Source organism: Mauremys mutica, chromosome 5, assembly GCF_020497125.1.
Source record: "Mauremys mutica isolate MM-2020 ecotype Southern chromosome 5, ASM2049712v1, whole genome shotgun sequence".
Taxonomy (NCBI): Eukaryota; Metazoa; Chordata; order Testudines; family Geoemydidae; genus Mauremys; species Mauremys mutica.
Window position 1 is genome coordinate 139,152,843 of NC_059076.1, and position 26,249 is coordinate 139,179,091.

The 26,249-nt window shown below is 42.6% G+C and overlaps 1 protein-coding gene across 2 annotated transcripts in view; it reads left to right on the plus strand.

Moving 5' to 3' along the window:
• EXOC6B (exocyst complex component 6B) overlaps positions 1-26,249 on the plus strand; it is a 447,723-nt gene that overhangs the window by 326,959 nt on the left and 94,515 nt on the right. The window contains exons 20-21 of one of the 2 annotated variants that reach the window (XM_045018686.1): positions 21,574-21,647; positions 22,557-22,681. In XM_045018686.1, coding sequence (XP_044874621.1) covers positions 21,574-21,647; positions 22,557-22,562 — 80 coding nt within the window. In that variant the 3' untranslated portion in view covers positions 22,563-22,681. Of the gene's footprint in view, positions 1-21,573; positions 21,648-22,556; positions 22,682-26,249 lie in introns of those variants that run through there. The other variant, XM_045018685.1, reaches the window with a different exon arrangement.

The window sequence follows — 26,249 nt, forward strand, 5'->3', positions numbered from 1 at the left end:
GTGCAACCCTATTGACTTCAGTGACACCTGTGCAAATTAATTTAAGGTTGAGGATTTACACAGAGAGCAGAATTTGCCCCTATATCAAGCTTAGGGTTTCTTGGGATGCAGTGTAGTGTCAGTGAAACAGGCACAATGTGAATGTCCAGGTGTCACGTGAATGCGTGTGAATCTATATACATCATAGACTGAATCCTGATGTCCTTACTGAACTCTTACTCAGGAAAACTTCCTGTAAAGACCAGTTCAGTTTGCCTGGCTAAAAAGTGGGTGTAAACATTGCATTAGGCCCAAAGCCTTATCCAAGTAATTCCTTATCTTGGTGTACACAGAGGGTTGTAAAATGCAGTGCAGAACCGATGGAACCATTTTGTTTCCTTCATAGCAGAGGTAAAATACTGTGCACATGCTCCATTGACATTTTTTCCAAGTTAAATTATAAGGATATTTTCAAATCATTTACAAATATACAAAAAGTCACCATTTCGCAGTACAGACTAATTTTCTGTGAAATTTCGTATTATAAAATCAAGCAATTGTTCAGTCAGAGGATCCAAACACAAGACCTGAAACCTCATCCCAGATTTTCTGCAACTGCAGCGGAAAGATGTTTTAACAAAGCCACTAGGGTTTTTTAGGAGAAAATTACTGCCTGAGAGTGATCATTTATATGCCAGCTTTCAGCTCCATACCATGTAATGTATCTGTCATTACATCCCTGGGCATTTGTGAAAATATCAAATGATCCACCTCTGCAGTAGATACACCGCTTGATGCAAATGTAAATTTCCTCTGCATGGGCTGATGAATAGTTGTTTTTTAAAATTAACTTCAGAAACAAAAAACACAACTTGGGTTTGAAAATGCCACAAGTGAAAATTCAAAATACCCACCCCTGTGGCTCTCTTGCGACCCTGAAAGCCAGAAGGTTGATGTTAGGATTGGGAACGTGTCTTGGCAAAGTTCTGTGGCACAATCCCATTACAGCAGAGCCCTCTGAATTGGGACATTCTGTCAGTCCAATGTTGCTCCCGTTAAACTCAGTGGCAAAACTGCCATTGACTTCAGTGCGAGTAGTACCAGGTCCTGAGAAAATGTTGATTGCATTTCATGCTTGTTTATTATAATCTTTATTTGGTAACACCCTTGTATAAAGAAATCAGAACTTGAAATGTCACTTCTCTTTAAGTGAGTACCATTTGATACTGTCCAAATGTTCCCGTTAAACACAAATGTTGCTAAGACTGTTTCAATTAATCAGCAACCATTGACATTCACTATCAAGGTTAAATAAGTTCCCTGGCTGGTTACCCAGTTAAGTTTCTTCTGTCTGAGGGCCTGATCCTTAACGTTTTCCTAATTCTCAACATTCTTACTTGAATCCTCTTTGAGGAAGGATCTGGCCCCAAGCAGTGTGAACCGTATCTGAATTTTGCAACAGTTCCACATGTAAAAGTCTAGTAACGGTTATGGCCCTGAAAAAGTTGTCTTCAATCCCAAATTATCAACATCTGGGTTCATGGAGGGCCAGTCTACGCTGCTGAAAATAATGGGAAGCGTCTGTCATTAATAATAGTTTAGCTTCCTTTTGCTTGGCTGAAAATGGACTTCGTAACCCTGTCGAATTTTCTTCCCATTTGTTAACATGGGTCACTAAGCGGCAGCTTTTTTTTCCCTCTTAAAACCCCCAAACACTAAGGAAAATGGATGACATTTAATATAGGTTTTAAAAGCACGATTCCTTAAATTCCACGAGATCTGGAGGCAATTGTTCTGCGAGACAAAATCAGGAGCACTCAGACATTCAATAGCAGGTGCCGCCAACCTGAGCAGCAGGGGCAGGCGACCTGCTCCGCCCAACCAAGGCCTGAGATGCCATCTCAGTCAGGAAAATTGAGACAGATGCTGTTGCCCTGACCTTCCTATTCATCACTGTCAACCCTGCTGTTTGCCACTGAGAATGGTAAACGCAGACGTAGGTCATTCTTCCTTTTCGAAGACCAAAAGCCCTCTCTCCTGTTTGTTTGTCTGGTGCTTTTGCTGACAGCGTGAATAATTTGAATCCTCCTCTGAGGAGCAGCCTGTCACGATTTTAATGCAACGCTAAAAAACAAACAAAAATCAATCACTGGATAGCCAATGTACTAAGAAAATAAATTTGTTTGCGAGAATTCTGTCTACTTGTCAGTTTAGGTGCAAAGCTCAGCTTTATCATCTCCAATAGTGATGCAGTTTGCCTTGTTCCTGTCCCTGCCCTCCACACCTGAAAGTATTACTTACCCTCGGTATTTAATTAAAGGCTGGTTTTACAGATATGCAAAGCACACGTCGCTCCCTTTGGATTCAGTGGTATGGGATCTTGAGTTTTCGTCCATGATCACATTTTTAAAAAATGCCTAGTATGTGTGTCTTTGCATAATGATTAGGTACTGTACTGAAAAAAATCTTCAGGTCTGGAGAAGGAAGAAGAAGAGGAGGAGTTCTTCAGGTCTTTCCTCGGACCTGGAGAAGAGCTCTGTGTAGTTCAAAAACTGGACCCTTCCTCCAACAGAAGTTAGTCCAGTAAAAGATATCACCCACCTACATAGAACCAATAATCAGGCAGATGTCTAGGGCCAAGCACCACACCACCAAACCCAGACATGATCACCGTGGAATTCCCAGTCTGTACTACAAATTCTTCCTGAGAAGCAATGTACTTAGCGTTCTTTGGATAGTGCTTTGAATGTTCAAAGCACTGAATATACCTTTTATTTATTTAAAAACCGTGGCAGAGAAAGCATTCTCAGGGCTTTAAATACATTTTAGTAAACGTGAAAGGCTAAATCCTGCCACCTTACTCATGTGAGTAGTCCAATATATGTCAGCAGGATTTCTGGTGTGAGCAAGGTAAGCAGGAATTGAGCTGCAAGGTTCTAATTGACATGTTAGGCTAGCGATTGGAGCGAAACCTGTGAATCATGAGATCTGTCATCCTGTGAATTGTCCCTCAAAGGAAGTGATGGGAACCACATTGCTTCAGACTTCTAAAATTAGGTTGGACAAAGCATTGAAGAAAATTTTATAAGGAACCAGACCTACACATAAAGGTACATTGATTTTTTTTTCCCAGTTGCAAAGCTGTTTCCCAAGATGTATTAATTGCTGAAGAGTTTGAAGTTCTTTGTTCTGCTTTACCAGTGACATGTCTGCGGGTATAGGTGACATGTCTGCAGTTTGCAGAAGGTCACCAGTCACTTTGAAATGTTTTCCTATTATTACTAGTAATGATTCTACTACTACATTGCATTGTTAGCACCTTTTATATGAAGACATAAAAAGCCTTCACAAATAGTACAAGGAAGTACTTTACTCCTTCTCATACCACAGGAACTAGGGTCACCAAATGAAATTAATAGGCAGCAGATTTAAAACAAACAAAAGAAAGTATTTCTTCACAACACACAGTCAACCTGTGGAACTCTTTGCCAGAGGATGTTGTGAAGGCCAAGACTATAACCGGGTTCAAAAAAGAACTAGATAAGTTCGTGGAGGATGGGTCCATCAATGGCTATTAGCCAGGATGGGCAGAGATGATGTCCCTAACCTCTGTTTTCCAGAAGCTGGGAATGGGCGACAGAGGATGGATCACTTGATGATTCCCTGTTCTGTTCATTCCCTCGGGGGCACCTGGCATTGGCCACTGTCAGAAGACAGGACACTGGGCTAGATGGACCTTTGGTCTGACCCAGTATGACTGTTCTTATCTACATATTGTAAATTGAGCCACCGAGAAGTTAAGTGAGTTGCTCAAGGACACAGACAAGTGCTGTAATAGTCAGAATTAAACCGAGGGGTCCAGTTCCAGTCTGGGGTTTTTTTTTCCCCTCTCTTTTTTTTTATAAGCAAAAACAAACTAACAAAAAGGCTGTGGACCCACAAATAGAAGAGGAAATGCCCATGGTTATAGAAAAGTCATTTTTTTGTTGTTGTTGCAAAGGGCTCTATGTGCTGTCTTCAAGGACGTTCTTATAACCTATAATTTTACAATGAGTTTGATATGTGGCTTTTAACCTACTTCTATGCACACTATTCTTTTTTATGGTTTAGGACCCCCTGCTTTTTGATATTTTTCCAAACCTTGCATATCTCAGAGGTAGCTGGAACCACAAATGACCCAAATTTGGACATTGCGACAAAAAGAGAAAAGAAGGCTGTTGTTTTCCTTACAAAAGTGTTTTTCACCAGTGTAACACAGTCCGGTGCTTGTTAAACCAGATTGTTTTTTTACAATACTTAGATCATAAAATAAACAATTCCATAATCTCTAAAGTCCTTTAACTGCTGATTTATGATAAATTAAAAGGGCAGTAAAATTATATTTTAAATTTCATTAAACTCCAATTTTTCATTCAAACCACTCCTGGGTATAGTCAATAAGAAACACAGATGTACCAGCCAGCTTGAAGAACCCTGCAGCCCAATAAGTAAGCATGCCAGAATGTGCCTATATTGATCCCAGTGCAACTGTTCATCACCTCGTTCTTCACTATATTCGCTGGCTCCATGGATTTTCTCATGTGGAAACCTTGTTGTTCATTTAGCACTACAGCCTTCGCCCAAAATATTATGTGCCCCCTCCCCTCGCTCATGTGCGGACTGCCAAGGTTAGTAACATGCAAAGCTAACAGTTGCCTGATGTTCTTTTAATCTTCGATGTATCATATTACTATTAGTGGTGTCCCTAGCCTCTGTTTACCGGCAACTGGGAATGGGTGACAGGGGATGGATCACTTGATGATGACCTGTTCTGTTCATTCCCGCTGGGGCACCTGGCACTGGCCATTATCAGAAGTCAGGATATTGGGCTATGTGGACCCTTAGTAGGGCCATTCTTATGTGTAGGTGATAGGCATTAATGATCTGGAAGAGGGATGAACAGTGAAGTGGCAAAGTTTGCAGATGATACAAAATTATTCAAGATAGTAAGTCCAGAGCAGATTGTGAAGAGTTACAGAGGGGTCTCATAAAACTGGATGTCTGCGTAGCAAAATGGCAGATGAACTTCAGTGTTGATAAGCACAAAGTAATTCACACTGGAAAAATAAACCCAACTATACATATCCAATGATGGGTTATAAGTTAGCTGTTAGCTGTAAGTTAGCTGTTACATCCAAGAAAGAGATCTTGAAGTCACCATCAGTAGTTCTCTGAAAATGTCTGCTCGGTGCACAGCAGCAGTCAAAAAGGCTAACAGTATGTTAGGAACTGTTAGGAAAGTGATAGAAAATAAGACAGTGGAATTATTTACCCTTTCACACAATACAAAACCAGGGTCCTGTGATGAAATTAATAGGCAGCAGGTTTAATACAAACATGAGGAAAGTACTTTTTACACACAACTAACCTGTGGAACTCATTTCCATGGGATAGCGTGATAGGTCCAAAGTATAAATAAGTTGAGAACTGGATAAGTTCACAGAGGATAGGTCCATCAATGGCTATTAGCCAAGATGGTCAGGGATGCAACCCCATGCTTGGGGTGCCCCTAAACCTCTGACTACCAGAAGCTGGGAGTAAAAGAAAGGGACAAATCACTTCTAATGCCCTGTTCTGTATGCTCCCCCTGAAGCTCTGGTATGGGCCACTGTCAGAGACAGGATATTGGGCAAGATGTTCCATGGTGTGACCCAGCTCTTACATTCTTATGAGCAGAGCATTTCGCAGAACAAATGAAGACAAATTCCTTGCTCTTAAGAGTTGGTGTTCTAGTTGCTGTGTGCTATACTCACATCTTCCTTCCTGGCAAAGAACACGATCATGGAGAATTTAATAAACCCTGTGTTTTGCTGGGGGAAGCTCTTTGCTTCCAACATCAAGAAAGTGATATAAAGATTTGACCCAAACATCTCTACAGACAAATCCCCCCTTAACTGATCCCATCCTCTCTGCATATGATAGATCCTACAGCATTTTGGTGAGGTCGTTCTGATTGTTTAACTCCAGAAAAGGGGGCTGGAATTTAATCTTTGTTAAAGTAGTGGCTAACAGCCCTCACCAAGGTTATGCTGGTTGAGGCCCCAACATGTAGTAAAGAAAACAGAGCCCCAGAGCGCTTACAATTTGGATTATGACAATACATAACAGGTTATGTTATGAGAGAGAGAATAACATTCTCAGCGAATGTTATGCTACGAAGACAAAACAGGAGCAAGTCCCTTCCCTCCCAGCCTCAACCATTGAGGAACCATACCTTTGGCTTCACATGTCACTGAAATAATTTTGCTTTCTTCAGCACTAGTGTGAAATTACTGGTGTGTGGAGTCACAAAGGGAACACAAGTAGAATCCCTGGTCAGTAGAGGCAATGCCACCTTCTTCCACTTGCATTTTCCTCATGGGACCTTTCTTAAAGGATTAAAAAATGCTACAATGATAATGAAATGGTTCAGTGGTGTATTGGTATATGTAAAAATTGCAAGTCAAAATACAAACCCTTTCAGACCTTGCTCAAGCAAATCGTGGAAGCTTTGCAGACTGTTAAAGATAGATGGGCTTCTCTTTAGCAGTTTCATTTCCTTCCTCACCCAAGACCTCTTGTCTCCACTATGTGCAACCCTCATTTGATTCTTAACCTTGTACACTCCTCATTCCATCTGTCCTGGAACCATTTTCTATCTCCTTCACCGATTTAGCCTTTCTATTTACTCGTATGAGCTCTTCTCTTCCCCTTCCATCTCCTACATTTGTAAATCTACCTCTGCAGTGTTGCACATATGTACCACTACCTTAATTTCACCTCTGTTCAAATCCTCATCCATGCCTTCATCTCTTCTTATTTTCTCTACCGCTCCTGCCATCAGTCACAGCCACCCTCTATAGCTTACACCTCATTGACGACTTCTCAACGTGTCACATGTACCCCTCCGTACTTGCATCTTCTCCTTGGTTACTGGGCTTTCCTTTGTGTTTATCTGCTCATGGCCCTGTGCAACACACTAGGAGAGGATACCAGTTCTCACGTGCCTTTTCCTGAGACCTTGAGTGGTTATGGGCTGTCTGTGTGAAATTACCCGTACAAAAGTAGTTTTCTTAAAAACAAGTCTTCTTAAAAACAGCAAGATCATGATAGTAAAACAAAGAGAAACAATCTGCATAACATCCCTACATGTGAACTTCTCACAAGTTAAACCATATAATAAGGTATTAGCTTAATTACAGTAAAACGAAAAGAAAACCGTGCATCTCTATCAATCATTCACTTCTGGCCGCTCCTGACACCACCTTTCCCTTCTGTGTCCCAAAGATCTTTCCTGGTTCCTGCCTTTTAAAGCTCCTAAGCCTATGTCAAATCCTTTGCTGTTAAAGGGCTTCCAGAGTTCATTCCAGGCAGTCCTCCATCTGTGTCCCAGTTTTTCCCCAAGTAGTCCTTTGAAATACAGAACCACACAATTGGTGTTTGTAAACCTTTTCAACCTCCCCTTCAGGGGAAAAAATGATCATTAGAGCTGCTAATTCACCCCTTCCAAATATTAAACATCTTAATTCAGCAGAGAGCTTATCATCCGCTCTTTCCATTCCATGTCTTTGTCTGGGTTTGAAAAAGTAACTTTTAGACATCCATAACTCAGTTCTTCCTATACATATGCCCAACATTATCTATTACTTATTGACAGATACCAGCCTTCCTGTCACAAGACTTCCAATTTCATCTGAAAACTTTTACTTTCTTGTACTTTAAAATGTCTGGCAATCCAGCAGTGAGTTGTTGTTCTCTGTTGTTGGGGATGCAGCTCAGACCTGTCAGCATCTGATGGCTCAGGCACACCCTCTTGAAACATCTGTCAGATTTGTTCTGCCTCTTGAAGAAGTAAATGGAATTCCGGGCTCTTCTTTGTCCAGAGCATTAGAGGAATGGATGTTTTTATTGAATTTGATTCAGTTTGGTTCAATTTAATAACTTGGGGGGTGGGGGTTCATTCTCTGAAATTCTCACTACCTTGATAATTTGGCTGTTAAAAGGGAAATTCAACAAACAGTGTTGGGTTTGAAAGTCATTGAGGAAATTCAAGTTCAATATGGAAATTGTGAAATGGGTTATTGAAACTTTGGCCAAAGTTCCAGAAGCCTACTTGCTATGCCGCTGTTCGGCCTTCCCATCATAATTTCTTACCTTTCTCCTCCTGTAAGGATCTCCAACTACAGAATAAGGCTTTGCATTTTGGTCTCACATAGTACTCAAGTATTTTACAAAGTATTAATATCCCTACAGATGATCTTTACACATCTTAAACAATATCCTAATCATAGCTCATTCAAAAGAGAAAGCATTAAAGAATGGCACACACCATTCAGTTCCCTGAGAATTGCAGCTAGGTGTCATATTTTCCCAAAAAACATGCCCACTTCACATCTGTAACCATTTCTGGAATCCTGTGTCCAGTTCTGGTGCCCACAATTCAAGAAAGAGGTTGATAAGTTGGAGAGGGTTCAGAGAAGACCCATGAGAACGATTAAAGGTTTAGAAAACATGTCTTATAGTGACAGACTCAGAGCTCAATCTATTTAGTTTAACAAAGAGGTTAAAGGGTGACTTGTTTACAGTCTAAAAGTATCTATATGGGGAAAAATATTCAATAATGGGCTCTTCAGTCTAGCTAAGAAAGTTGGTGTTGGTCCTTCTTTAAGCAGGGGGTAGGACTGGATGACCTCCTGAGGTCTCTTCCAACCCTAATCTTCCATGATTCTATGATTAACACAATCCAATATCTGGCAGTTGAAGCTAGACAAATTGAGACTGGAAATAAGGCATATATTTTTAGCAGTGAGGGTAATTAACCATTGCAACAATTTACAAAGGGTTGTGATGGCGCATCACTGATGATTTTTAAATCAAGATTGGATGTTTTTCTACAGGATATATTCTAGGAATGTTGCTGGGGGGGGAAGTTCTATGGCCTGTGTTATACAGGTACACGTACCCCTGGGGGTATACAGAGGTCTTCGAGGGGGGTACATCACTCATCTAGATATTTGCCTAGTTTTACAACAGGCTACATAAAAAGCTCTGGCGAAGTCAGTACAAACTAAAATTTCCTACAGACAAAATAAGAAAGTAAGCGATTTTTCAGAAATAGCAAGCCGTGATACTTTTGTACTTTTATGTCTGATTTTGTAAGCAAGTCGTTTTTAAATGAGGTGAAACTTGAGGTACACAAGATAAATCAGACTCCTGAAAGGGGTACAGTCATCTGGAAGGGTTGAGAACCACTACTCTAAAATATCAAGAAGGAAAGAGACATCTGACAAAGTAGGTATTCACCCACGAAAGCTTATACATCTGTTAGTCTATAAAGTGCCACAGGACTCTTTGTTGCTTTTTACAGATCCAGACTAACACAGCTACCCCTCTGATACTTGACTCCATAATTAGTTTCCTTTTGGCTGAGTAATCCTTGGTTTTAGGAGCCACTAGCCCAGAGGTGGGCAATCTATGGCCCACGGGTCACATCTAGCCGCAGGACCGTCCTGCCCGGCCCTTGAGCTCCCAGCCGGGGAGGCTAGCCCCCAGCCACTCCCCCGCAGCCTGAGTTTGCCGTGCCGCCAGAGCTCTGAGCGGTGGGGCTGCGAGAGCCTCCAGGTGTCGTGTATTAAATTGCTTCCCATAGGAATGTGCTACTTGCGGAGCACCAGGACTGGCTGCCGTAAGTAGTACCCTGTAACTAGCACATTCCTACAGGGAGCAATTTCATACACTACACCAGCCCTACATAGTTTCAGAACCTTGGTGTGGCCCTCGGGCCAAAAAGTTTGCCTACCCCTGTGCTTGCCCTATCAATGCGCCTTCTAATACTGCTTTCTCACCAGCCAGATCTTTTACGCCAGAGTCAGACCTTGAATTCAGAAGCACCAAAACTACACTCAGGGCTCCATTTGTCGCTGCATCCATCTTTTAATCTTTATCCTTGGGGCAAATGTCATAGTCTTTTGGAGGAGAATGAGAGACCAGTATTTGTGTTAACACCAACAGATGTACCAACATTAGGGATGAGAGTGATTTCATTGTCACTTAGAGCAACTGAGAGGATTCTACGATGAACTAAAACTGCCTGTAATTCCTGCATGTGCAAACAGACGACACTTATTAATAGTTAGCCATCCTTTGAGGAATTACAAGTGTGCCATATAATTTAACTTCTCATTGGATGCTCAAACGTGTTAGTAGTGGGGAAGGAGGGAAATGAGAAAGGAGGTGGTAGTGTTATAATTGTGCCTACAAGTTTACCCTAATTGTGAGGAAGTGGATAAATGTTCCAATCACATATAAATGTTGATAGGAAAAGGTGTAAGAGGGAGACGGACTGAATTATTGTGAATAAAATGGCCTCCTGATATAACTCAAGGACTGTGTTAAGATCAATAAGAAAAATGTGGGACTGAAAATCAGTTAACTGAAATTAGGCCTAACTGGTGGACAAAATAATGAAAGGATGAGCTATTCAGCCCATCACTTCCTTTTGGGGAGACTTTTTGGGGGAACTGGAGAACAAGCACAAAAATTACTGACTGAAAGAAGGGGAAGGAATGAGGTTCACCTTCATGGCTTCTAGCCCCACCATGGGACCCTGGCATCCACTCTGACACCACTGGGCCTTGGACATCCTGATCCTGAGAGACATTCTGACCAGACCAGGCCAAGAGAGCAATCCAGATGACATCACCTCCTCCACTGGCTCCAGCTGAATCCCAAACACCACCTGAGATGTGAGAATTCCCCCCCCCCCCCCATGTGTCCTTTTCCTTCCTCTCCTTATTTCTTCTCTTTCCTATCCATCTCCTTTTTCTTGCTGTCTAAAAAGAGTCTGGCCTATCTGGCCAATGCTATATCTTCTGCAACACTGGTGTGAGCAGGTGACACAAGAGCCAGCTAAAAGCAATGCCCCACACAGCCTGATGCTAGGACAAGTTTGCCAGGTCTCGGAATGGCTGATAAAACCATGTACTGTGGGACTGTGTTTTTCCAGCACTGAGGGTGGAAGTGAAAGTCAACACCAAAGATAGAAGTTGCGTTTTCTGTCTTTGCTGTTCTCCCCTTTTGCGCGTGTTTGTCTTGACTTGTGTTCTAGGAAACGGGATTGGACTTTAACAATATCTACAGCCCATCTCAACTCACTTCTCTTTCTCCCAAAAAGGGCAGTTAATACCATCTAAGGGACTGTCCAACAAATGGGTTTTCCTTATAAAATCCCTCTAAAGGAAAAGGGAATAAGTCTTATGGTTAAAATAAAAGCCTTATTTAATACTTAACTTGAACTAGTTTTACTTCTTTTTCCATATCTTTAACAAAAGGTTAAAAAGATTTTTAATGGCGTGTTTGCCCTGGTGCTAAGCAGGCTGAGGTCTCTGTATACCAAACCGTGAACCTTGTTTAACACTGTTAAATATTGGACAGCGGCACGGTCATGTTAACACCTCTGACTCTTTGGACCCATATAGTCCATCGAAATTAATACAACAGTGCGTCTTGTGTGAAATGTCTGTCGGTTCACCGGTACAGATAAACACACATACAATGATGACCACAAAAAATGGTAGTGACTATGCAGTTTTCTTTGACGTCCATTGAAATGAATGGGATGCTTGGTACTTTTCAGCAGCATGGCTGTGTTTAGGGCCCTGATGAGGAAAAACTGTACTCTAATGGTGTCCTATTAGCCATTTGGCGGGAGCACACTTTCTGTGAAAGCAGCAAAGAGTTCCGTGGCACCTTATAGACTAACAAACGTATTGGAGCATGAGCTTTCGTGGAGGAATACCCACTTTGTTGGATGCATTCACCCACGAAAGCTCATGCTCCAATACGTTTGTTAGTCTGGATCTGTAAAAGTGGCACCTTATAGATTAACACGGCTACCCCTCTGATATTTGACTTTCTGTGAACTAGCTGAAACAGGAGCCTCCCCTGTGTGGCAAGAAACTTTTTTCGTTCCCAATATCACTCCATTTTTCAGCATGGCCCAACTAACTGTCTTCAGCACTTCTGGACCTCTGTATTCTTACCTGTCACCAATTCCTTTGCTAACACTGGATTCTACCGAGGATGCTCTCTATCAACCAGTTTTGCTGTGTGTGGCATTTACCTCCAGCTGATTCCTGCTTTTAGCTTCTAGCAACTAAACTGTGCTTTGTTTTATATGTTCTAATCCACTGTATTTAGGCCATGTAGTTAATCCCTGTTCTTTTTCTTTGCACATACATCCTCATATCCCAGCACCTTCCTGCAGAATCTCAGCCAACCAAAAGATATGAAGCTTTGCTTGATTTGTTATTTATTCTCTCGAAACGCATTGCAGACCTCCACACCACCTGCAGTGCTCCTCATCCTCCTCTTTACTGCTCCTTCAAGACTCCTCTCCAGTGAACTTTTCTCCTCCAAACTCATTCACCTTAACTTGACCCCCTAAGAGTTCTTTCCACCCTAACCCTAATCATCATCATCATCATCACTAATAAATGTATTCTACTGCACCCAAAGTGGGAGATGTTTGTCTCACACACATAAGAGGGCAGCGAGTGCTAGTAACAATGCGGTGGGATTAGAGAGAGAGGAAAGTTAGTGCACATGATTATTTTAGGTTACATGCACATCTCGATTTTTTTGATGAATGTGTGTAAATGTATGGTACACACTAAGGCATACCATGTATGTAGGTGTCCAAAATGTGTATCGATTATGCGTGTGTTCCTTTTTTCTGTGCAAATTTTTGCCCCCACCCCTTTCTGGAAGTATCCCAATCTGATTCTTATTCATGTTGAGCCATCCACAATATGCATCTCCTGCTGAATTAGCCCTTTGTACATAAATAGATACAATATACATGTTCATCCTATGCTTGACACTGCTCACCAGTGGAAATCCATTCCTTGCCCAGGATCTTGTAGAGAAAGCCATAGACCTTTTCAGCACTATGGAAGCTGAGAATAACTCCATAGCAGGCAACTTTCTTGCTGGTGGAAACTGTTCCTTCATACATCTTGATCTCCTTTTCCTATCCTCCCTGGGGTCTTCGTTCTGTATGCAGATGAGCCCTGTCACCATCTGTCCTTCAAATTCCTATCCATCCCCAAGTCCTTTAGTCTTCTTACTCAGTCTGGCCTTTCCCTTGATGGAACTCCCTTGGGGGAGTAGCATTGTATGTCAATAATGAGGTAAACTGTAATGAAATAACTAGTAATGGAATGGATAATACGGAGTTTGTTTGGGCAATGGTCACATTAGGGAAGAAAGCTACTAGAGCCTCCCCTGGGATAGTGATTGGGGTGTGCTATAGACGGCCGGGATCTAGCCTGGATATGGATAGAGAACTCTTTAATGTTTTTAAGGAGGTAAATACTAATAGGAACTGTATGATCATGGTAACTTCCCGGATATAGATTGGGGAACAAATGCTAGTAATAATAATAGGGCTCAGCTTTTCCTAGACGTGATAGCTGATGAATTCCTTCATCAAGTAGTAGCTGAACCGACGAGGGGGGATGCCATTTTAGATTTGGTTTTGGTGAGTAGTGAGGACCTTGTTGAGGAAATGGTTGTAGGGGACAACCTTGACTCGAGTGATCATGAGCTAATTCGGTTCAAAATAAATGGAAGGATAAACAAAATTGCATCTGAGACTAAGGTTTACGATTTCAAAAGGGCTAACTTTACTAAATTAAGGCGACTAGTTAGGGAAGTGGATTGGACTAACATATTTAGGGATCTAAAGGCGGAAGACGCCTGGGATTATTTCAGGTTGAAGTTGCAGGAGCTGTCAGAGGCCTGTATCCCAAGAAAGGGAAAACAGTCCTTAGGTAGCAGTTTTAGACCGAGCTGGATGAGCAAGCGTCTCAGAGGGGTGATTAAGAAAAAACAGAAAGCGTACAAGGAGTGGAAGATGGGAGGGATCAGCAAAGAAACCTACCTTATTGAGGTCAGAGGGTGTAGGGATGCAGAGAGACAGGCCAAAAGCCGGGTAGAGATGGACCTTGCGAAGGGAATTAAAACCAATAGTAAAAGGTTTTTTAGCCATATAAATAGGAAGAAAACCAAGAAAGAAGAAGTGGGACCGCTTAAAACTGTAAACGGAGTGGAGATTAAGGATAAGCTAGGCATGGCACAATATCTAAACAAATATTTTGCCTTGGTCTTTAATGAGGCTAATGAAGGGCTTAGGAATAGTGGCAGAGTGACTGATGGAAATGAAGGTGCAGGGTTGGAAATTACAGTATCCGAGGTAGAAGCCAAACTTGAACAGTTTAACGGTAGTAAATCGGGCGGCCCGGATAATCTTCATCCTAGAATATTAAAGGAATTGGCGAGTGAAATTGCAAGCCCGTTAGCGATAATTTTTAACGAATCTCTAAACTCGGGGGTTGTACCGTTTGACTGGAGATTAGTTAATATAGTTCCTATTTTCAAGAAGGGGAAAAAAAGTGACCCAGGTAACTACAGGCCTGTTAGTTTAACATCTGTAGTATGTAAAGTCATGGAAAAAATATTAAAGGAGAGAGTAGTTACGGACCTTGAGGTCAATGGCAATTGGGACAAATTACAACATGGTTTTACGAAAGGTAGATCGTGCCAAACCAACCTGATCTCCTTCTTTGAGAAAGTAACAGATTTTTTTAGACAAGGGAAATGCGGTGGATCTAATATATCTTGATTTCAGTAAGGCGTTTGATACGGTACCGCATGAAGAATTACTGGTTAAATTGGAAAAGATGGGGATCGAAATGAAAATCCAGAGGTGGATAAGGAACTGGTTAAAGGGGAGACTGCAGTGGGTCGTATTGAAAGGTGATCTGTCGGGTTGGAGGGAGGTTACCAGTGGAGTTCCTCAAGGTTCGGTTTTGGGTCCGATCTTATTCAATCTATTTATCACTGACCTCGGAACCAAAAGTAGGAGTGGGCTGATAAAGTTTGCGGATGACACGAAGTTGGGAGGTATTGCCAATTCGGAGAAGGATCGGGATATCCTCCAGGGAGATTTGGATGACCTTGTAAACTGGAGTATTAGTAATAGGATGAAATTCAATAGTGAGAAGTGTAAGATTATGCATTTAGGGATGACTAACAGGAATTTTAGTTATAAGCTGGGGACGCACCAGTTGGAAGTAACGGAGGAGGAGAAGGACCTCGGAGTCCTGGTTGATCGCAGGATGACTATGAGTCGGCAATGTGATGTGGCCGTTAAAAAAGCTAATGCGGTCTTGGGATGCATTAGGCGAGGTATTTCTAGTAGAGATAAGGAGGTGCTAGTCCCGTTATACAAGGCGTTGGTGAGACCTCATTTGGAGTACTGTGTGCAGTTTTGGTCTCCCATGTTTAAGGATGAATTCAAACTGGAACGGGTACAAAGAAGGGCCACTAGAATGATCCGAGGAATGGAAAGCCTGTCGTATGAAAAGAGACTTGAGGAGCTCGGTTTGTTTTCCTTAACCAAAAGAAGGTTGAGAGGAGATATGATTGCTCTCTTTAAATATATCAGAGGGATAAATACCAGGGAGGGAGAGGAATTATTTCAGCTCAGTACTAATGTGGACACGAGAACAAATGGATATAAATTGGCAGTCGGGAAGTTTAGGCTTGAAATTAGACGAAGGTTTCTAACCATCAGGGGAGTGAAATTCTGGAACAGCCTACCGAGGGAAACAGTGGGGGCGAAGGACCTCTCTGGCTTTAAGATTAAGCTTGATAAGTTTATGGAGGGAATGGTTTGATAGGATAACGTGATTTAGTCAATAGGTCAATAACGTGCGACCACTGGTAATTAGTACCGAGGGTCAATGTTGGGATATTGAAAGTCTTTTTCCTGAGTGTCTGGCTGGAGAGTCTTGCCCGCATGCTCGGGGTTCAGCTGATCGCCATATTTGGGGTCGGGAAGGAATTTTCCTCCAGGGTAGATTGGCAGTGGCCCTGGAGGTTTTTCGCCTTCCTCCGCAGCATGGGGCAAGGGTCGCTTGCAGAAGGATTATCTGCTACTTGAAGTCTTTAAATCAGGATTTGGGGACTTCAACAGCTGAGTCAAGGGAGAGAATTATTTCAGGAGTGGGTGGGTCAGCTTTTGTGGCCTGCATCTTGCGGGAGGTCAGACTAGATGATCATAATGGTCCCTTCTGATCTTAAGTTCTATGATTCTATGAACTTATGGCTGTGTATTTGCTCTCTTCACTCAACTCCTCTTCCCAATTCTGTTCAAAATCTCACTGTCACCCACCTCTGTATACATACATTTGAGCACACCTGCATCTTAGTTCTCTCCGTTTGCCCTTCACTCCCGTGTTCTCTTTCCTATATCTCAAGTTCCACCCTGTCTGCTGTTCAGCTATGCTCCACCACTGTTACAACTCTCAGACTCAATCGCTGTTATACATCCCAGCTCTGGAGCACTGTGAAGTCTGGGGCTCTCATTAAATACTTTACAGGGTTGCCGTCCGGGCTGCAATGTCTAATTTTTATTCGTCCCTCATTTCCAAATGTGCCGATTATCCTAATGTCCTCTCACACATTGTTAACACCTACCAAGCTAGCCCTCCCCTCCTGCTCTTTCCCCAGATAGATAGGAGGAGCTTGCTTCTCTCCTGCCACCCAAGATTTCCCTAATTTGTTTCTTCCGACTCCTCCCTACCGAGTCTTTTTCCTGCCCTTTCTGTTTCCTTACTGTTCAGTGACTTTCATAATATCAAATTGATTTAAAAACCCTTGTCCCCTTCTACCATTATTTGGTCCAGACTCATTGTAGCATCTAGGATTAAATCTTCTCTGTATGAAGCTTCATAATCCCATAATAGGGTTGGGGGAGGCCTCAGGCAGCCACAGTTCAAACCTTACCTTGATGCCACCCCTTTGCCTGCAACAGACTCTCAGCTGTTATAGTCCAAGCCCCCCTCTCTCTCTCCAAAGGTCTGCTGCAAACCCACCTCCTCCACTAGTCCTACCAACAATGTCGGTGTATAGAAGAGTAATAAAATGTGTCAGCTTTGCAAAGCTCTTCTGAGCATTTACGAGCCCATGCAGAAAATGTGCTTCTATAATTATCATCTTGACATGGGGCAAAAATATTGTACAGCATGGGCAAGTGGGAAGGTAGGATTTTGCAAGTGTGTGTGTGTGTGTGTGTGTGTGTGTAAAATACATAATACACATGATATAATATCAGAAAAAACGTGTGTATATATAGATAGTGTGTGTATATAAAATTCAGCTACTACAGTGACAAAAGAGGCCGAGAGAGAGAGTGTGTGTGTGTGTGTGTGTGTGTGTGTGTGTAAAAACCAGAACTTGATGGTTTGGAATAAACGTTTAATTGGCACGAGTTTGGGATAACTGCATTATTCACAAGTAGTGAAACCATGTGCACATTATGCAGATTACAGTAAATGAGTGCTAACAAAATCGTTGTACCACCTGTCCACACCATCATTCTGAAGGTGGGACACGTATCATGCAGAAAACCTTGTCCCTAAATTAGTGAATTTGGGAATAAAGAAGCCAGCTGTGTTTACTCCTAACTACACACAATGTATTAGAATCTCTCTGTACTTGTATACTTGCATGTATAGCTGGGTACAGTAAATGAAAGGAGATTCCGAAATTCTGTATCATTAATTTACAATGGGTGCCTTTTTTCCTTGTGTGTTTGAACGCTTTATTCTTTGTTCATTGCTTAGCGGTTCCTTGATTCTTTCATTGGAGAAGCCTTTTGGAAAAGAGGCTGGAGCCCCTCTGTAACCTGCCCTGGCTGGCCCTAGCTGTAGCCCTTGCAAAGACATTACTTCTTTGGCCTGAACACAAGCTGCTCAAACCTTTAGCCTGGCTAAATGCTTTGTACAAACAGCCGCATACAGATCTGCTCTATTCTCTTGTGCTTTTCTGCTCAAGGGGCCGTGTGGTAGGTGGCTTGCTCTATCTCGCCGCTCGCCTTGGTAGTGAAGAAAGTACAATAAACGAATCTGACAGTGCCGAGGCCACCGCTGTGCTGGGTCGTTCTGAGAAAACTGTACTGAAACCTGATTGAGGAGATTAAAACCAAGAACTGGCTGTGTCTCTCCTTTAAAGCTCTGTTCCTTTTTAAAAGGACTTTGTCCATTTCCTTTCCCCAGATAAGTTTGTGGCATTGGTATGTAAAACGTGAACTATGAGTACAGAGAGTGCTGCAGTACTTTGTAATAATAATGTGGTGAAACACCCCCATTCATTCCTGTTCCAATCCCTTGAAGTCAGCGTGCACATTGCAAGATATAAGCAAGATCTGTGATCTCATTTGTACTGTAATACATGTAATATAATAATGATCTCATCGCCTGTTTCACTCCTTGGATGTATTATTCATGCAGTACATGCCTCCACCAGTTTTTTGAGGAGTTACCATTTGAGCCACTCTGCACTACATAATTTACTGAGTTAGTGTATGTTTAATACAGAGGTGCTGTAACATGGGTTACTCTTCCCTGCACAGGATGGACCATACTTTATTACAGCTGTTTATTAAAGTGTGCGACACCCCACTACAGACAGGGTTGTAACATGGTTCCTCAACATAACTAGAGCAGAGCTAATAATTAGACACATGTAATGACTGAGATGGATTTTACCTTGAATTTCCCCTAAACAGATCACAAGATTTGGGAATATATTGCTTATCTGGAGACATTCAAGATATCAGCAGCAGATCTTTTGCAAACAAATTGTCACGAATATTTGAAAGCCGAATTTGCACAAATTGGGAATCTTACAGTTGAGTTTAGAATTCTAAATTAGTTTCTAGCAGCTGTTAGACACTTGAATTTACAAACTGGCTTTTTTCAAAAAAAAAAATAATTTCTGATATTTCTCCCAATGTTCACTCGGCTATAGATATAACAGGATTTGGCCACATCCATAGAAGCAAGAATCTACTCCTGCCCCTCTCAAAACACTCCTTTGTTACAACACAGTGCCCCAATGCAGTAAACCTATAGACAGGCCCCTTAAATACACCATCTCAGTGATATTTTTCGTGCATTCTTGGGAAGCCAGAAGGCTTTTTCCTGCATTTAAAATGTGTGTGGTGTTCAGATAGTATATGCTCAAAGTTAAAGCCTTAATATTGGGTTTTTGTATTATGTGAACATGCCCAGATGCTGTAGGGATGGGCATGTAACAGAAAATCGCCTCTTGCAGAGCACCGGCATGAGACCTCTGCATTGCTTAAGTCCCTCTTAGGGCGTGGACTGTCCCGTGAGCACACGGGTGAAATTGAGTCTGTTAAATAAGTTTATACAAAATGCACAGTAAAATGAATATAAATGGTTTAATGAAATTTAAAACTAATTTGATGAAAATAGTTTGTCACTTTAAATTTCAACTTTCCCCTGGACTGTTTGCAGCCCGGACATTGCAGCCCAGTGTGCTATACCTGGAGAATTGACTCGAAACTGAGCAGCCTAGTTTAACTGTACAATCTCCATGATGTGCAAATGCAAATCAAAACCAAACTTGTCAAACATACAGGCCTAAATTTAGGCCTCGTGCCCATATTTAGGGACCATCAGAGATGGACCTTTCTTTGCCAAACATCTTGAATGGTGAAATTTAAATTAGATTTTTTTTTTAATTCTTTGTTAAATTAAGTTTCTGTTAGTAGCACAGGTGTGGAATTTTGGTTTTGAAAACCTGTTTATTAATCTGACTGCCTCTGAGTTCTGTAACAAAAACCACCTTCTGCAATTTTCCAAATATTCTATTCCTTTATTGTACTACAGTGAGAGTCACTTTGGAAATGCCTGGTTGAGAGGTTAGTCAGAATGCCAGTTTAGACTGTTTTGGTATTTTAAAATATTAAAAAGTAAAACTATGGACATTTGAAAATTGGCACTTTAAAAAGGACATGACAGCCAATCTCCAAATTGCAGGTTGTGCCTCCTCCGACAGTTGAACGAAAAGATTGCGGTGGAGGGGGGACAAATGATCTTAATTGCATGAGAATTTGGAAATAGGGCAAATTCTGTGTGGCTCATTAAAGCCAATGGGACTGCTCAAGTGACTGGGCTGCAGGATCAGGGCCTTAAAAATGTGGTTCTTAAATGTATTTTTCCTTCTCGGTATTACTTCAAAGTGAGAAAAATAATGGAAGCAGGCTTCCAGTGAAGGGAATATATGGAGTGAGGGGGCACCATTTAGGGCTTTGTGAGTAACCATATATTATCCCTGGGCATGAAGATAGGAAGTAAAACCTTGGTTTTATCCTCCTTTACACCCTTCTTGCTCTGTGCAGGCTTCATGCTAGGCTGAGAGCTGCTCCCCTACCTTAAAAAGTCCTGACATGATGAATAACTGTGCTGAAATAGGTGCTAAATCATGGGTGTTGGGATCATTTTATTTAAAACCTGTAGCTTGGAGCATTTTTTCTTCTTCTGTACAGCCGTGGCACAAAGTAAACGGTGTCTCCTGCAAACTGTCCCAGGTTGAGATACTGTAATTCCACAAAAGCAACAACATTCAGCCAGGCAAAAGCATAGGACATACCATTGGCGTATGATATTCCTAGGTGACTTCACAAACCACGTGCACTTAGACATGAGGGAGTAAAGTGAAGTTGGAGATTCAGCCATGATCCTTGTATCTAAGTGAGGTCCTGGTTTTGTATGAAGAGTCGTTCTAATGGTTGGTTTAGTAAACTTGGGCAAGATCAGATGGCCTGAAACAGGCCTTCAACTCAAGTGCTCAGCAAGGAGAAATACGGTTATCAGCCTCTTTGTGAGAATTGTCAACCAAGAGCTGTGAAATGATCCTCTAACCTGAAATCATAATGTATGGTCCCCCGTATTAGATTTAGACTAAGTTTAACCAATACATTAGAAGAAAAATAAACCACCGGAGTGTAGAATTGGGGCCGGATTACACCAGAAAGGGGCAGACGTGGCTTTGGAAGTGTTCTTTGCTATATAAACCAACGTTATTCAGATGTCAAAAGTCCACTTCCAAAATAAAGGAATAGGCCACACAGTGGGGGCAGTTCTTCCCGTTTTGGGTGCTTGTATACGGGCAATAATGTTTCATACCAGAAAATGCAGATAATCTGCTACAGAATAATTAATGGTGCTGCTGGGCATATTTTTTTGATGAATGCTTATGGAACCCGGTGACAGGCGTGAAATTAGAAAATACCTTCAGTGCCCTAAAATATAAATAGCTTTCGGAACTGAAAAGAGTTTCACAGCTGAAGATTTTATTGTGTTGAGAGGAAAAACTTTTCCACCCCCAACTCCCCTTTCTTCTTTGCAAGTTGTTTGTCCATTCACAAAACAAATACTCTGAAGCCCAGTGCGGCTCATGGGAATAAATTTCAGGTCGAATTAGTACAGTTTCCTTGCTGTCAGGACGGTGGAATTAATGGTGTTTTGATGACACAAATTTTGAAGGGCAAACAAAGAAGCTGAAGGGAGGGAGACATGACTCCTTAGAAGTGCAGTCCTCCTCTCCCCCAGTCTCTCTTGTCTTCCCTGTCATCCGTCTGCCAATCTCCCTGTCCATGGTTAGTTAAAGGCGCTTTTTATCCTCTTTTCTTTCCCACAGAGTTTGCCAGATCCGGGCCAGTGCCTGGGTTCCAAGGGGACACACTGCAGTTGGCCTTCATCGACTTGAGACAAGTAAGTCTTTGTGTTTTTGTTTTTTGTTTTTCTTTTAAGATGTGTGACTGAAGACCATCAGGTCTTAAGGAAAAGGGAGGGGAGGGGAAGCAGCATTGGTGATTCAGGCCAGAGACCTATATTCTCTCCCTTTCTCCCCAGTACTCAAGACCGCCAACTTATTTAGCTATCCAGGGTCCTAGGAGTGGCCGAGGTGAACGAGTTGGTGGTGTAGGGGAAAGGGAGAAAGACATAAGTGACCCCAAGCACTGGGCCCATTGTGCTCTGGTTGGCTTCTGCAGACATGGCAAAAAGATAACTCTGAAACTCTCTGTGCTGACACTAAGCAGGTGTTGCTAACAGAGAGAGCAGTGATGCAGAGACCGCCTGCATGGAGCACTTTTGTTCGCAGATAATGCCCAGAGAAGCGTTTCAGGAGGGCGAAGGAATTTGCATTCTGGGTTGTGTAGGGTGTGTGTGTGTGTGTGTCTTTTTTTTTTTTTCCCCAGCTCCCTCTTTTGCAGACATTCCCCAGCCATGAATGACAAAGTGGCTGTTTATGAAGATGGGTACAAAAGGCTCCGCCCATTGATGCCTACCTCACAAGGGATCCCATTATAGCCATGTTGACCATAGCAGGTACTAAGGCATCCCTAGAGCTTGGCAAGCCAGTTTAGGGAAAAGGGCCATTCTAGCGAGTCATTTGTTATGGTGGAAATGGGCATTATTGATATACCAGGCGGGGGGAAGAAGGGAGCAGGGCCCTGTCATCTCTTGGCACTGAAGATGGATGGGGTTGGATAGAAAGTCTGAATGAAGTAAGACTCGATGACTGATGTTTCTCTCCTATTAAAACAATCTTTTTTTGTCTGTTAAACCCCCCCTGCTTTGTCTCTCCTGCCATAATGATGCAGTGCCTCTTGTTTTCAGGGTTGACATAGTTTGCATTCTGAAAACTTTCAGATGCACAGGGTATTTCTTTAATCTGCATAATCCCTTGTATCGATGATCTCCTCACCACTGTGACTCTGATTCATGCCGGAACAGCTTTTAACCCGTAATAGATTGCGAACCCTCTCCGAATCCAATTGATGTGCATTGTAATCTGTCATCCAATGACACTTCTGCAAAGCTACATTAAAGTTTGATGATGATAATAATGAGTCTCCACACACCCACTTACATTTGGGAATTCAGTTCTGCATGGTTTGTTTCCATATCAAACCTGTCCATTCAGTTACATGTATGGTCCATTTGCAATATTGTCTTAAATGCCTCGCAGGAAAGAAATGAGTTGTCATTCCCGAATCTCATGCTTTTGCATACATAAGTGTTTCAACACCACATGCGGAGTTGTCAGTAAAGCACACATGACCTTGTGTTTTAGGTAATATAGGGGTGTTGGTTCTTCTCCAAAGAGACGCAGATGAATGCAGGGATTTTGAAGAGGAACGCTGTGGTTTTTTTCTAAAGAATTACATGCCGTAAAAATGCTTCTCAGATGTTTAACTTACATGAAGCAGTGTATTAACTGGTAGGCCAGTGTACATGTAGTCTTAATATGATTTATAAGGGCAGTATGCACCCAAGTGAATTCAACATGAGCCAGGATACAGCTATACGATGGTCCGCTTGTTATTTCCTTTCTAGTATTTCTGCTCCTCTGTCAAATACTCTCCTCTACACAAGTTTTCTCTAATTGTATTTGTTTGTAAGTTTCCTGCTACTAAGTGTATTCTGTTCTTTCTCTTCCACTAACTGGTCTTCAGCATTTTTGGTAACTTGCCGAAGATGTAATCTGTGCTGGGGTACAGTAAAGACCTGACTCACCTAGCCTGCCTAGTGGAATCTGCAGTTCAGGACAGGCAACGCCATATCTTTGAGTGTCGGAGTGATACTGTCTTGATACAAGTAGGGTATTGCTCAGGTAGCACATGGTAATTGACCATTCTGTGTCATTCTAAAACCTCTGGGAAGTACAGATATCATTTGTTCATACAGGGCAGTGCATGACATTTTACATAAATATAAATTCCCTGTCTGCACAGATTTTCACTGTGCGAAGCCCTGATCCTGCAAGGAATTTTCTGCACCCCCTGCACATACATGGAGCCGTGCTGACTTTCTCACCACAGGCAATTTGAAAAAACCCGAACCCTTGTTTTTCTATAAATGTGTGTTTGGGGTGTTCCACAGACACTTTTGCTCTGTCACTGTTCTATCATGTGAAACGGTAGGAACTTGACAGAGCTAAATTTGAAAGTCACCTCTTCAAACCACTTCAGTGGGGTAAGACTTAGACAACTGCTGTCTTTGAGTTTATAACAGCTGTTTTGCTTACCACTTGTCAAACAGCAAACATTTTATATGCATCTTTTACTGTGTCCCAAAGCCAGTTGTGGTTGTGGGTTTACGTTGAATGACAATCAAAGGATGTTTCCCTCAAATACAGGGGCGGCTCCAGGCCCCAGCATGCCAAGCGCGTGCTTGGGGCAGCAAGCTGCGGGGGGCGCTCTGCCGGTCGCCGGAAGGGCGGCAGGTGGCTCCAGTGGACCTCCCACAGGCGTGCCTGCAGAGGGTCCGCTGGTCCCGTGGCTTCGGTGGCGCATCCGCAGGCACACCTGCGGGAAGTCCACCGGAGCTGCGGGACCGGCGACCGGCAGAGCGCCTCCTGCGGCGTGCTGCCGTGCTTGGGGCGGTGAAATGGCTAGAGCCGCCCCTGCTCAAATATACACTTTCCTCGCCCTCTCCCGCCATATTTCCTAGCTTCCCACGTTACCTGTATAATCATAGGTAGCCTTCCTTGTTTTATGAGTAGCATGAAATAAAAAGTGAAAAGCCGTATTTTTTAAAAAACAATTCATTGGTCATTCATAGACATAGTAAAATTAATTGGAAGGTTATTTGGTGAGATACATTTATTTCTTTAATGTGGATCTCCAGCTCATCTTTTAATCAGAACTTGGTGGTAAAAGTTGGTTGAAATGAAAGATTTGCGTGTTTAGCCCCATGCCAATGGACACCTTTCGTACTGCGATGCTGTCTGCACCGTCCTTGCAGTCTGCTTCGTGTCGCTCTTGTCAGTTTCATGCTAGGAAGTCATTGCGTTCAAGGCTACGCTCGCCACCCAGCAGCATGAAAGCATGCCCCCAGAACGGGTCATGACAGCTTGACAGTAAGCACAGATTCTCCCATTTTTTCCAAGAAAATGTGTTTCTATTCTCTGCGTAAGGCTAGTTTCATAAACTAGAGGCAGGTTGAAAACAGGCAATTGCATGAGCCTGACACCGAGTGCTTAGATTTAGTCCTGGGCCACACCTGGACGGGGACTGCCCGTCCCACTGAGTGTGCAGCAATGTGTAGAAATACTTGTTAAAAGATGTCAAAAATGGCTTGTTTCATGCTTTGATGAAATACACACTGCAATGTGCAAACCATGAGAGAGAAATTAAGTCAGTTAAACTGAATATTTTCCTGAAGTGGAAGCTAAGATAGTGGCAAACCCTCTGACATGTCTTTGGTCCACACACGCACTTGCATATTTGAAGCCCATTTTTCAGTTGAAAGAGAAGACCTTGCAAAACGTGGCTAATCACGGCATTAATCTCGGAATCCTAGAAGGTAGACATGACAAAATGTCCCATTGGGTTCCATCCAGTTCATCTCCCAGCCAGGGCAGGAGTATTCCTTATTGCAGTAGCTCTCTAACTAAATCCTTCTGTAGACCGCTTTGTCAGGGAGAGACCAGCTCCTCATGCAATATTCCCCATCTTTCACAGCCTGGCGCGCTACGGGTAGGCCTGGAGCAGCTGGGAGCCTGCTTCCTAGTAAGGGTAGACAGTCAAGTGCTAGATCTGATCAAGCTAGTGTGAGAAATGTGGCTGCAGTGGCACAGGCCCCAGGTCAGCCGACCCTCCCAACTACAAGTCCACCGACTTCCACGGTATTCACGCAGGTGGCTAGCCTAACCACCTCCCAAGCTACTTGCTAATTTTAGTGTGTTAGCTGGAGCAGAGCTAGTGCCTGTCTGTCTACCCACTCTGGGGAGTGCACTCTCAGGTGCAGGGTAGAAGTAGCCTAAAAGTTCCAGTCTGCTGATGCAGCAGGAGATGTGCTTCCTGGATTGTTGATGTCAATGAGCTACAGCTTGTAAAGCGTTGCCCTACTGCCATATGCCTAGATGTGTTTTCTTTCCTATTTAGTGTTTAATCCCCCCAAGCAATGAGGCTTCCACCTCTCCCCTGGGAGGCGAATGTACTATAGCTTTGTACCGTCTGGATATCTTTCCTGATATTCGGCATAAATTTTCCTTTCCTTCATTTCATCCCAATTACAGTACTCCTAATTCTCCCTCTGCGTTGTATCCCCACTCAGTCCCCTCATTTCATAGGTTTTGGTCGCTACTTGTGCATCTCTCGCTAATGCAGTGTAACTCGCTGGACCACTCTTTGAGCTAACAGAGCTGGGTCTTTTAGCTCAGCCTAGAGAGGCACAAAATTAACTTTTATAGGTCAATATGTTCAAAAACTGGTGCCTAAAGTTAGCCTTCTAAATCCATATTTAAATTTAGTTGCCTGTTTTTGAAAATATTTACCATAATGCCTTGTTGGAAAGCAATACGTC